This window comes from Pimephales promelas, chromosome 10, assembly GCF_988280905.1.
Source record: "Pimephales promelas chromosome 10, fPimPro1.hap1.1, whole genome shotgun sequence".
NCBI lineage: Eukaryota > Metazoa > Chordata > Actinopteri > Cypriniformes > Leuciscidae > Pimephales > Pimephales promelas.
Genome location: NC_142778.1, coordinates 4,591,364 through 4,604,438, shown reverse-complemented (window position 1 = coordinate 4,604,438; position 13,075 = coordinate 4,591,364). Strand labels below are relative to the sequence as shown.

General features: G+C 36.2%; 2 protein-coding genes across 4 annotated transcripts in view; both read left to right on the top strand.

Moving 5' to 3' along the window:
• The first annotated feature begins 3,143 nt into the window (after nucleotides 1–3,143).
• LOC120459896 (uncharacterized) lies at nucleotides 3,144–7,767 on the top strand. The gene is made up of 2 exons (XM_039647376.2): nucleotides 3,144–3,463; nucleotides 4,306–7,767. The coding sequence occupies exons 1-2, from the start codon at nucleotides 3,385–3,387 to the stop codon at nucleotides 5,364–5,366; spliced, it is 1,140 nt and encodes a 379-aa protein (XP_039503310.2). The 5' UTR covers nucleotides 3,144–3,384; the 3' UTR covers nucleotides 5,367–7,767.
• A 483-nt stretch (nucleotides 7,768–8,250) lies between these two features.
• LOC148977287 (uncharacterized) overlaps nucleotides 8,251–13,075 on the top strand; it is a 31,808-nt gene continuing 26,983 nt past the window's right edge. Inside the window, exons 1-2 of one of the 3 annotated variants that reach the window (XM_089116631.1) lie at nucleotides 8,251–9,084; nucleotides 9,247–9,322. In XM_089116631.1, coding sequence (XP_088972757.1) covers nucleotides 8,953–9,084; nucleotides 9,247–9,322 — 208 coding nt within the window. In that variant the 5' untranslated portion in view covers nucleotides 8,251–8,952. The remainder of the gene's footprint in view (nucleotides 9,085–9,246; nucleotides 9,323–13,075) is intronic. The other 2 variants (XM_089116630.1, XM_089116629.1) reach the window with 2 other exon arrangements.

The window sequence follows — 13,075 nt, the reverse complement described above, 5'->3', positions numbered from 1 at the left end:
CATGGCTGAGACGTCAAATTTCACTCGGCGCAGCCCGTTATCAGCTGTCAATCAAAGTTAACCGCCCTTATTTGTCATACATTTTATATCTAAATATGATCGAGTTCGAAAAAAAATTCACCTCCCTCACAGTTGTCAGGCACGCGGAACATATTGAAGATTACAATAAAAGTCAATGGGACCAAACTGTAAAAGCATGAATGTATGCTGTGAAAGCGGACATTTTAAAATGGGGTCTATGGACGTTTGCTCCCTTTTGGGACCTCCCTCTAGCAGATTTTAGATGTATTGCAGTTTTTCGCACTTCTGGGTAGGCTTCATTTTTCAGATTAGAATGTTGCCGCTTGGTAAAAATGCGAAAGTCAGTTAAACAGTGTTGTTGTGTGGCAGTGCTTCACATTGCCACCTAGCTGCCTGGAGTGCATACTACATCGAATTTCACACACTTTTGCGTCACCATATGTACAGAATATGCGTTGAATAATGCGTAGAATAAAAAGTGATAACGCAACGCCACTTTTGCATTTTCTCTTCAGATCGTTTCCGTCTAAACATAGCCTAAATGAACGGCCCAAACGTATAAAAAGTTTTACATTTTTAGTTGAAAACGGTAACGTGTAAAGTTTCTAGGTTAGTTATTAATTGATTTGAGTTTTGAGTTCAGGTGTGTTTTGTTAATTATCTCATTAGATCCTGTTTTGTGAAAAAAAAAACTTTAGAAATTAACAATGAATGTATTACAATGTATGAATTGTAAGCGAAAAGTAACAGCAAAACAAGCAGAAATATGGTTGACCAGTATTAACAGTGATGCTTGCCTAAGACATTTTACTAATACATTGAAAAAATCAATAATAATAAAAATCTCAGATAATTCCAGAGTGAAGTCGTCATGAATTATAATTCAATTAGTCTTCCAGGTTGGTCTACAAACTGCCACAGTGACTGAACAGCTTTAATTTGTTTAGTCGACACTGGCTTTGCCATATCAACTTATGATTCTCATGGAGGTCAAATATTGATCGATCTGCTCGGGTTTGCTACTACGGTCCAATTTTTTAATCTGAAGTTATTGAATTCATTCAGTGCTGTGAAGCCATATTTTGTGTTTCTTGTTCTAAATCAGTTTTTCTTTCTTTTTTTCTGGATGTTGGAACATACATGACCATTATAACCTCCATGAGACACATAAGTTAACTTCATGTCAAAGTTGGTGCCAACTAAACAAAATATATATAAACAGCCAGGGAATGGATTTAGAAGACAGGGAGGAGATGAAATGTTTTGAATGTTTTGTTGTTAGCTATCAAAGGCAGAGAAAAAAACAACAATGCAGTGCATAACTTAGCATTTGTTCAGTGGCTGTGCAAAATGAAAGCAATTAATCAGTCAGTAGGCTATTGCATTTGACATATTAAATGTGTAGGCCTACATCTCTCAGGGTGCCACCGTGTTGTGTGTGTGTTTAAATATTACAATTGTGGGCCTGTCAGTTTTAATTCAACCAGTAGTCAATTTAAATGCAATGCGAATTGGAATTTGATCCATTTGTTCAAAAGAAGCAGTAGTTACGCTATGCATTTGGCATATCATATGAGTCATTTACATGTTGGTCGCATGACAAAGCATCACATACAAATCCATATATATTTTTTTATTTCTCAATGTTAATCTATCTAATACATTTAATTGAAACCAGATAGACTAAATAGACAGACAGACCACTTGTTTGTCTTAAAAGGATTCAATTTACACAGATGAACTTTATCGTCTGCTTGATGGTAACTGCGGACAGTTATATAACTTTAAAAGTTTCTACAAATTTTTTTTTAAACAACCTACATTGGTGTCTTCGTCACTTTAATTTTGCCCACAAATCCCACCTCAAAGTACGACCAAGGCAAGAATTATAATGATTTAAGTGATCCTCTGGATTTACCGTAAATCTTGCTATCACACACACACAATATTACTGTTTTAATTGATGAATTTTTTTTAAAAAAATGCTCATAAAAGAGGTATATTCAAGTCATTGTGAATTGCATTCTTATTCATTTGGGACCAAAATGGTCTCAATATTGACCCAAATGTTTTTTGTGGATGTGAAATCATCTTGTGGTCCCCTGCAAGTATCTACCAGATCTGATGGCATTAACATGACCTTTTTTTATGAATCTCAGGGGGCTTTCACACTGGGCACGTTTGCCACGGTCCGAGAGAGTGGATAGCAAGCCAGTCATTTGCCGCTCTGATAGCACTTACTCTGCACAATTACACTGCATGTGCACTCTCACACATACACAAGCTAAATCATCTCCACTGTCATTTCTCACATGTGTTTTCTTAATGACGTAGAAAAAAAACAAAAAAACATTTGAATCATTTTCACACCCAAGTGTGAGTTGGGCCCTGTCCCAAATGGCACACTTCATTAAGTTCTGTGAAGTCCACAAGACCGTAGTGTGTCTCATTTGTCATTTTTGGTTGTTTATGAACAGCAGCTTTACGTCATGAAAGTGTGGACTCGGAGGAAGATTGCGAAGGCTTAAGCCCTGTTCACATAGGCTAGTAATGACTCAAATGTTATTACATACTTCTAAAGACATTTTCTAAAAGTATACTAAAGCTCACCAAAAACATCAAACGCTTGAAATGACTTCAGTGTTTGGTTGCACAAATCATGACTAGATCATGTAACATTTGAGTAACACATGCTAATTTCTGACAATGTCCCGTATTTTTTTATTTTTTTTGTAAATGTAGGTGTAGCCTATAAAATAAATACATATATACAAATTATATAGATACAAATAAATTTCATTGTAAAGAGAAGAAAACAAAAGATAAAAATAACAGGACAAAAAAACTCATTTACACTTCATTTACATTTATACCTTTCACGTAGCTATTTAACATAAACATTTAAGAAGTGAGTTTTTCAAATGTTTTATGTTTGGATGTACAGTTCAAATGTACCAAAGTAAATAAATAAATACATCGAAATATTCCAATTATTTATGTGATGTGCTACTATATTAACAGACTGATTCGTTGATGCTAAAGGACTGGGAAATATTACAGTAGTTTTGAACAGAGTCAAAGCAGATGCTGTCAAGCCACGCCTCCATATCCTCGACGGTGGCGTGACGTCATTACAAATGGCGGGATAGAATGGTAAACATTCAAGACGGAGATATCAAGTAGGAATGTCCAGTTTCTGACTTTCTCAACTTTATTCCACATTCTATAGTGCGTACATTATTTTAACTGCGTAACATTTACTTTTAGTGCGTATATAAGTATTCAGGCGACGTGAAGACACACTTCGAAACAAGCAGGAACAAACAAAAGCTGAAATCTGTGACATAACGTTACTGTTGAAAGATGTCTTTTATTAAGGAGGAGAGTGAAGGTTATCCAGAAGCAAACAGAATGAAACATGAAGATTCAAAGGATAAAACAGGTTTGTGGACATTCTTGATTCTTCACTAATGATTCCTGATAATTATGAATATTATGGCAACCTATTTTCAGAGAACTTGTCACTCTTATGATATGGTCTTGTCAGTGACAAAGTGCTGGTGCGCAGTTAATTCATTAAGCCTAAGTTATATTTACCATATAATAGAGTGTAAAATATTTTTCTTTTAGCATGAGTTACTGTTTCAAACCATGTTACTTCTTGGGTGTTAAAATTATTATTTGTATAAATCATATGGTGTTGTTGTTTTTTTTTTGTTTTTTTGTTTTTGGAAATGAAAGTTGTTTTTAATTGTTTCAATAATTACAAAACATTTATTATGACCAATATTAATGGGGTGGCATAAAGACATATGAGGATGTGTATAATGTCAATAATTTTTTTTTTCTTAGATTATGGTTTATCAAACCAATCTGGTTAAATTACAACTAAGAGTCTCTAATGAAAAGGACACATGTGCCAAGTTCTTGTGGTTTTGAAAAACTATTATTTCATGAAAAATGTAATTTGGTTTAACCATCAAGCAAAAAAAATTATACATGCTCCTTGCACCTTGAATACAAAAACATATTAATATCGTCAATGACTCATTTATTGGTTTCCAAACATTCACTTAATGTACCTCAGCCACTTTACCAGATTTTGAAGGATTTAAATTTAAAGAAATTAATAGAAAAAAGACTGACGCATTTAAAAATGCGCAATTAACACGCGCAACACAACATTTTTGATCGTAGTAATGGTAGTATATGATACAGATAACAGGCTTGTTTAATTTATTTTCATATTTCACCATCGTATTCACAAGTTTATATTGATTTTAGATCAAAAGGAACTCAGAGGGGAACGTCAAGACCTGAACGAAGTGGAGGAGAAGCATCAGTATCAGAAACCTCATCATTTCGCAAGTGGAGAAAATGATACGAGCTGCTCGGAAACCGAACCGAATTCCTCACAAACATCAACAGAAGCCAACAAATCTTTCGCTTGCCCTCAGTGTGGAAAGAGATTAACTACTAAAGGAAACCTGAAGGCACACATGAGAATTCATACCGGAGGAAATCCTTTCAACTGCACTCAGTGTGAGAAGAGTTTCCCATTTATGGGAAGACTTCAAATGCACATTAGAAGCCACACTGGAGAAAAGCCGTTCACCTGCCCCGAGTGTGGAAACAGTTACCAATGTAAAACATACCTTAATCGCCACATGAGGATTCACAACGCGGAGAACCCTTTCTCCTGTGCGCAGTGTGGAAAGAGTTTTTCTGCGAGACAAAACTTTAAACGCCACATGAGAATTCACACGGGAGAAAAGCCTTTCACCTGTTCTCATTGTAGGAAGAGTTTCCCATGTGAACAATATCTTAAAAGGCACATGAAAGTTCACACTGGAGAAAAGCCTTTCACCTGCTCCCTGTGTGGACAGTGTTTCACGGTGAACGGAAGCCTCAAGTATCACATGTCAATCCACACCGGAGAGAAACCGTTCACATGCCCTCAGTGTGGAAAGAGTTTCACACGTAGAGAAGCCTTCAAGACACACTTGAGAATTCATACTGGAGAAAAGCCGTTCAAATGCCGTCACTGCGAAGAGAGTTTCACCCATAAAGGAAGACTGCAGACGCACATGAGAGTCCACACTGGGAAAAAGCCTTTCGCGTGCCTCCAGTGCGGGAAAGGGTTCACGCGTCGAGGAACGTTTACTGCGCACATGAGAATCCACACTGGAGAGAAGCCGTTCACGTGTGAACAGTGTGGAGAGAGTTTCACACGTAAAGGAAGACTCAAAACCCACATTAAAATCCACACTGGAGAAAGACCTTTCAGAAGAGTTTCACACAGGCAAGAGGACTACAAAATCACATGTGAGCTCACTCTGTCTTGAACTGTGATCAGAGCGGCATTATTTTCACCTCAAACACACAGGGAGATCCGTGAAAACGAGCCGAACTCACGTTCACTTTGGGAAACCCACCAGAAAGCACATATTGGTGAACGTGCTGGGCTTTTTTAGTACCAGTGATTTTGGAAAGGCACCAGAGAATCCATACCGGAGAAAGAGCTTTCAAGTGCTCATATTGTGAAAAGTGTCACTCATGAGAGGTTGCATACCGGAGAGAAGCCATTCCACTGCACATCATGTGGCTAGAGTTTCAATCGGTTATATACTCTAAAGATTCATGAAAAAAAATGCATTCGCTGCGTGTGGTTTGCGAGTACGTGAATGGTATGTTTTTGATATCACATTCAGAAAACCCTGATGATTTCTTCAGCCAAAAAATACACCTGCATTTGTGTGGAGGTAAACACAATGGATCTCATTCATGAAACATTCGTAAATATACCAGTAAATATGAGAGTGATTTGCGCTTAAAGAGACCTTCCCGAAAACTCTTCTACTGATTCACAAATAATTTGTAAACGTCAGATGTGATAGTGAAATGTGTCATGTAAATGTCGTAAATGGGATGCGCATGCACGTTCATTCTCAATTATACCATAAATCAGGCCCATTATATCCGACTGACATCTATATGCATATAATAACATGAATGCGAATGAAAAAGAAAGATTTCTCGGATGCAGAAATTGAAGTTTTATAATCAGAAGTTCAAAACGCCACATTTTATTTTCAAGCATACAGAGTGGCGTATCAGGTCGAAAAAAAGCTTGACAGCATATTACAGATGCAGTTAATGGAGTTTCATCTGCTAATCGAACAATCCCAGAAGTGAGAAGAAAATGGTTCAACATTAAGCTTGATAGCAAAAAAAAGAATTAGTTCACTTCGGAAAAATCGTATTCAAACTGGAGAAGGACCACCATCGATCACCAGATCTGCTACTGGCTCTCATTATAAATGTAAAAAGAAAAAGCGTATGTAATTACTATATAAAATATTTTTTTCAAAATGCTGTTTAAATATGTACCCATTGGTGAATTAAAATGCAGCCTTATTAATGAGCAAAACGTTCGGATGTTAAGCGCACCATTTACGCGTGCCTGGGAGTGGGTGTAGGTTTCATTTGGCTATTTTACATTTGGAAAATACGAACATTTTAATGAACCACTTTACACACGATTTACACACAAATTCGTTCTGCTCGTGTTTCATGAATGAGACCCATTATATATACTATTGGGGAGTCACACCACATGATATTTTACATCATGAACTAGCCTTGCCGCTTTATAAAAAGGTCAAATGATCTGATATTTTTGGAGATGTATTGACCTTGACACCAGGGTGTGATTCGCTGAGGGGGATTGTATCACAATCTCAAATATATATATATATATATATATATAATAATAATAAATAAATTAAAATATCTTAAACCTGAATGTTTTTAGAAAAGATCTGAAATATTTTGTTACCTTTTGCTTTTTACCAAGTGTTCATGTCAGGTAATTTTTCTCAAATTTTCTCAGAATGTTTGTTCGCAATGTTACGCATAAAATCTGCTGCACATTAGAGGCCTTCTGGCAAACACTGACCAAATTAGATAAATTACTGATTTATTATCTGATACTGATTTATTATCATTAGCGTTATGTCAGTGTAAATGTGATTTATGCTCTATGGATTAAGATTAGATTAAGCTAGAATGAGATCTGGACTTTGATTTGGCCTTTGCAAAATTTCCTTTCATTCTTCCTTTGGCTGTTTCTTAGTAAATTTTGTACAAAAAAAAGTGTTGAGAGAGTGGATACAGTGAGTTATATAGACAGACCGTATTGAGACAAACAAGTGAAGTATGTTTTTCTTGGCATTGTTTGCGAAGGCAAGTGGAAAAAATAGCATGTGTGTGAAATTCACTTGTTGAGCGAAGCCTTGGGATTGTGTCCATGCCAGGTGTGTTTGAGCTCAAAACCTGTGAATCGAGACAGCGAGAAAAAGTGTGTGTTGGCAGCAATATTAAGTATTACCTAGAGGATAATTGCTTTTAAACCTTTTTAGCGTTCATATGGTGCTTCATACTGTGTTTGATCTTTTGGCCAGATGAGAACTGCCCATGGCAATCTAATGGTTTTGTTCTTTGTCACTGTCGCCTTTGGCTTGCTCAATTGGGATTTAAAAGACAATTAATATGAAAAAACTGATGAACTTGGCACTGTTATTTGACTGAACTGACTTGATATGAATAATGACACTATTATCTTCTGTTGAGCTGCTTTACAAATGAAATTGGATTTTTTTTTATAATTGTTTCTTATTGTTTATTACTGTGAAGCTGCTTTGAAACAATCTGTAAAGCGATAAATGAATAAAATAAGCAAATGTAGTTTCCATTTACCAAACTGCGTTGTTTTAAACGTATTATTTTAGTTGTTGTTTTTTAAATTACATACTTTTTATTTTGTTATGAATCGAAAAATATATACACACATATAAATGTATACACAATTGAAATGTCAGTTTTTTTAATTATACATTTGAGATCTTAAAAACGGATTGAAATATTTTTTATGCTAAGAAATATCAACCCTGTCCATCAAATAAAACAATTGTATTAATTGTATTTTTCCTGAGTGCAGACTAATGTGGGGAAAAATTGGCAGCTGCAATGAAATTTGACAATAATAGTCTTTCAATATTTTCTAAATGTACTGTATTTAACTGAAAGACTAAACCACTCAGTGAACCACTTTTCTTAAGTGGTATTATCAGATTCAACTGGAGACGTCTTTGTTATTTTTTAAATAATTTTTTCAGCAGTTTGGTTAAAAATGTCAGAATAAGATTACTAACAGCACTCTCGAGGAAATAAATGAACCCAAAATAGACATTTCCATGGCGACAGAGTTTGGTTTAATGAACTGTAACTAATGGCTTCCTGTTTATGACTAACACCGATTTGTACTTACGATTCCGTACACCGCCTCCGACATGCTTTCTGCCATCTCCCTCAGTGATCAACATTACAGGCGGTGACACTGAAACCACTAGTGTGGACATACTGTGAGCTTTTAAAGGCACTTGTAACGGTGACGACCCACTGACAGGCCCTATTCTGGCAGTGAAGCACCAGTGCGCGTCCTATTCAGTGCCAATATGAACGGTCTGTTCAAGAGTCAAGAGCTTTGATCTGTACTCATGCCTGGCCGAGTAGAAGAGAAAGGGTTCTTAAGAGTGGTGTATGTTTTTGTGCTGTCTTTATTTACCACTGAAACACTGTGTGCACTTTATTACAGGTCTTTATTACAGCTTTAACCATGGTGAAATCATCACTTACTACTTTTATGTAAAGGTGACAACAGTAATGCGACAAAAAAAATACCAATTCCTATTACACTTAAAATAATAGCAAAAACAAACTAAGTGATCTGGCCATGTAGTGTCTCTGAAACATGATGTTTTAATTTCCACAGTATTGTCGCTTTGCAGGAAGGTTTCTTCTAGCATCTTCTACGGAATTATCAACTTTACATGAGTTTTACTTCAACAGCCTCGACTTGGAACAGCGAGGATGAACACAATGTTTGAGGAGAGTGTGAGGCTGTCAGTCGCCGCTGGTGTGGATTCTGGCATTCAGAATCACAGATTCTTTTGGAAGTATGACCAACATAAGAATTTTCACCGGAAAATGTCATCTGAACAAGTAAGAAACATCCACTTTTGTTCTGGTTCTGACATTTCAGTAAATCATGGTGATTAAATCTAACAATCGCTTATCATCACGCAAAACTATGCAAGTTATACTTTGTTCTCATTGCGTGACTACATGTAAGTTAATGTCTTTCTGATATTATCGTTGTTTTAGCATGGGTCCGGTTGCAGTCTCTTTTTTCCTGTAGCCACTCCGAAGTCCGAACGAAGTCTTTTGCATTTTACAGCAGGTGAGTTTACAGTTGTCACTGGTGATTGTCGTTTGAACCTTTCTGGTTCCGCCATCAAATTGATAAGTTTAATTATATCAAGTGCTGTTAGAAAAGGCTATAAATCTCCATCTCCAACATCCTCACTCTCAATAAAGCCAACTAGCCGAGACTCTTCTTTATGTGTGGCCTACAGATGTGACGTAATGACAAAGACATGCTCAAATCTCCACCATAAATCCACCAGTACCACTGAAATGAAAAATCGGTAACGCTTCCTTTTACAGTCCAGTTACCCATGTAAATACTATGTACTTATTTTAGTAACTACAATTGGAGAGTTCAGATGCAAAAGCCTCTAAATGCCATTTGAAATTTTCTTCTTTAATGATGATTTTTATCAAACTTGTATATTTAAGTTCAGTAATTTCACTTAAATAACAATTAATAGGTAATTATCATTGCCATTTAAGTGAAATTACTAAACTTAAATATACAAGTTTGATAAAAATCATCATTAAAGAAGAAAATTTCAAATGGCATTTAGAGGCTTTTGCATCTGAACTCTTCAATTACTGGGTAATAACTAGTACTAACCCTGAAGCTACCCCTGTTCCACGTACTTACCTTATATTAGCCAGTACTTTCTAGGTAAGTACATTGTAAGTACTGTACTGTAAAAGGAAACGTTACCGAAAAATCATTACAAGCTTACCGCTTTGAATCGAGCTACGGCAAGCAGATCGTTTTGAACACTGGCTGGTTATTTTCTCAAATATGTATTTTGGATTGTTTTTTAACCCCCCAAAAAAGCTACGGACTGCAGCTTTGAGCACATAATCTAGGCATTAAAAGCTGTCTTGTGTCTAAAAAGTCTAATCACAGGCATGCTAACATTCAGCACAGCAGCACTTTATACCATTGTCTTATTTAAACCTACACAGAAGTAATCAGGCATATTGGATCTCACTCACAGTGAAGCTGCAAACAGAGGCAATGAGATTTCAGCACCGGCATCATGTACAGCTCCTGCAGTAATGCATGGCAGAGCTCTTCTTTCACTCTCTCGCTGCAGTCAATAGCGCTCAATGAGGACCTGAGATATAGACATCTCCCTCGGTCAAATCATAATTACGCCACTGATTATGGAAATCCTTCATAACAAATCTATAACGGCTTCCTGACATGTTTTGCTTCCTCGTTGTTACTGTTCAATCATTCATAACTCCAGGAGACCGGGGCTGAATCCTTAATAATCCAAGCTTTGTAAATATACCCCCGGGTTCACAGACAAATATTAAGCCTATTCCAGACTAAAATGCATGTTTAAGATGTTTTAACTGAAAGCAGCTTGCACTGTCATATTGTAAGTTATAATATTTTGTCTCAAGATGCACACAAGTAATGTTTTTTTCTTTCTGAGCATTTATAAAAGCTACAAAAATATCCTTTAGAAACTAAATCCTAATCCCGGCTTAATTTAGGCCTTGTCTGTGAAACCGGGCCTTAGTTTACTATATTTTCACACCGAGTCAAAATTCCTGTGTTGAGAGAAAACAAAAACACAAGTCATATTTTATTATTACATTCAGAAATATTATTATATTTATTATTACATTCAGTTTTTATTTTATTTTTGAAATATTCATTTATCGGCCATTATAACTGCCGATACCGATAGTTTGAAAAAAATGCCTAATATCGGCCGATAATATCGGTCTGCCGATATATTTGCAAAATATTAACACCATACACATGCTTTTACTTGTCTTGAAAAAGATTAATGAGTGGCTAAATGGGACTAGAGGTTATAAACATCATTAAACGTTACCAAACAGATAAACTTATTTCCTCACTATCGCTTTCACAGCCTCCTTGTGTTTACAAACTATTCTATCTAAAAAACTTTCAGGGAAATGGTGTCGTACGTTAAAGTCGTGCGACCGTGGTGTAGTTCGTTTATAGCCTACATTTAGCTTCGTCTGATTATATTAAGGCTTCACACGGCTCATAAAAGTATGAGAATGGTGAACAAAACATGCAAAAATCATAAACTTTTGTAAGGGATTATTTTCTGCTGTAATCCAAAAGTCAATTGAAAAGGTTGAGGGAACCGGATGTGTTTTAAAGGACAAGTTCGGTATTTTACACTTAAAGCCCTCTTTTAAGATCTTTTCTGATGAAATAGAACGGTTAAGATTGAAATTTGGACACATGCTGCTGGCCCGCCAATTTTCGGTTTCTGTTGTCTGTAAGATTGCCAAATTTCAGTCTTAACCGTTCTATTTCATCAGAAACGATCTTAAAACAGGACTTTAAGTGTAAAATCAGAACTTGTCCTTTAAGCATATTGAAGACGCTGCCACAGTTCTTTAGTCTGTCTCCATTTTTTCTCGAGGATGGTGAGATCGGATCATGCTGGCTGTGGTCAGACTCCTTGTGCATAGAAAAATATCACTGAATTATTGCAATTAATGGCAATGTAAAATTACATTTCATACTTTCATACATTTATTTATTGGTGAAAATACTGACAAGCCTAAGACTCTTGCACATTACTCTATATGCAAAATATACACACAAAAAAAAACCCTCTCTGTAATGAACATAAAATCATGGAAAGGATTTCCACATGATTAACTTGCTTTATTTCAGCATAATGCAATTCTGTTATTCCAATGTAATGTACTTACGTTGGGTCAACTTAATGTATTAAGGTTGATTCAACTTATTTACAATGGTTGGGCACAGCTTAATTTAAGATTGTCAGTGAATTTAAAAAGACTTCCTTGGGCCGGATTCACATATAGCGCCTAAAACGCATAGAAAAACGCTGGGCACGCCGCATTCTCCTTTTTCCAAAGCGCTAGGGCGGTTGCGCTCCGGTTGGTTCTTGTCATGTGACCTACTGTGCGCTTATGTTGCGCTTGCGTTATTCTGAAAAGTTGAGATGTTATTATCTCGATGCAGCGTGGACGCGCTTGAAATAACGAGCACATCGCTTCCATTATGAGCGTGCATACCGCGCACCTACATTTGAAATAACGAACTTGAGCGCGCAAAAAACGTGATATGTGAACAGGCCCTTATGGAGTATTCAAAATTTATAATATTCATTCATCCAATACAATAACATTTATTTTAGTGTCACACTAATACATATCTAGACTATAACCAAGTATTAGCATCTTAAATTATAAGATTTACATGTTTCATCAACCAAAGTATTTCCTGAATCAGTTTTCAGCCTAACCAAATGCTCCACTCTTCTCCACAATGGTAATTTAAATGGTACTAATAAGTGCAATGTAATTGAAAATTTAACACAATTATGCACATCAAGTCTCTGCTCAACATTTTCTCAAAAACGCATAAAATAACACTTAATTTAAACATTTATTCTCTCTTAAAGGTGCGTTGCGCAACATTTCATGTTAAAAAATACCCGTTTTTCTAACCCATACTGTACATGCTTAAACAATCGCCTGTTGGGCTGAATGAGCCCTTCTCTGATCACTGCGATCGCCTCTATAATCCTGTGAAATAAATAAGAGGGATTCGGGACGGACTTTGAGACTGGGCGTGACGTCATGCGTGTTCACGACAACTCGAGCGGCACAACTTTAGTCAACTTTCGACAAAAGTAGAAGATGGATTCAAAGAGACCGGCTTGTAGTTCATTCCAAACCCCAACGCAAACTCCACGTAAGACAAAGAAAATAAACCTTTTGTATAGTGTCAGGCGTCAGAATAAAACGAGAGTCAACATCGGGA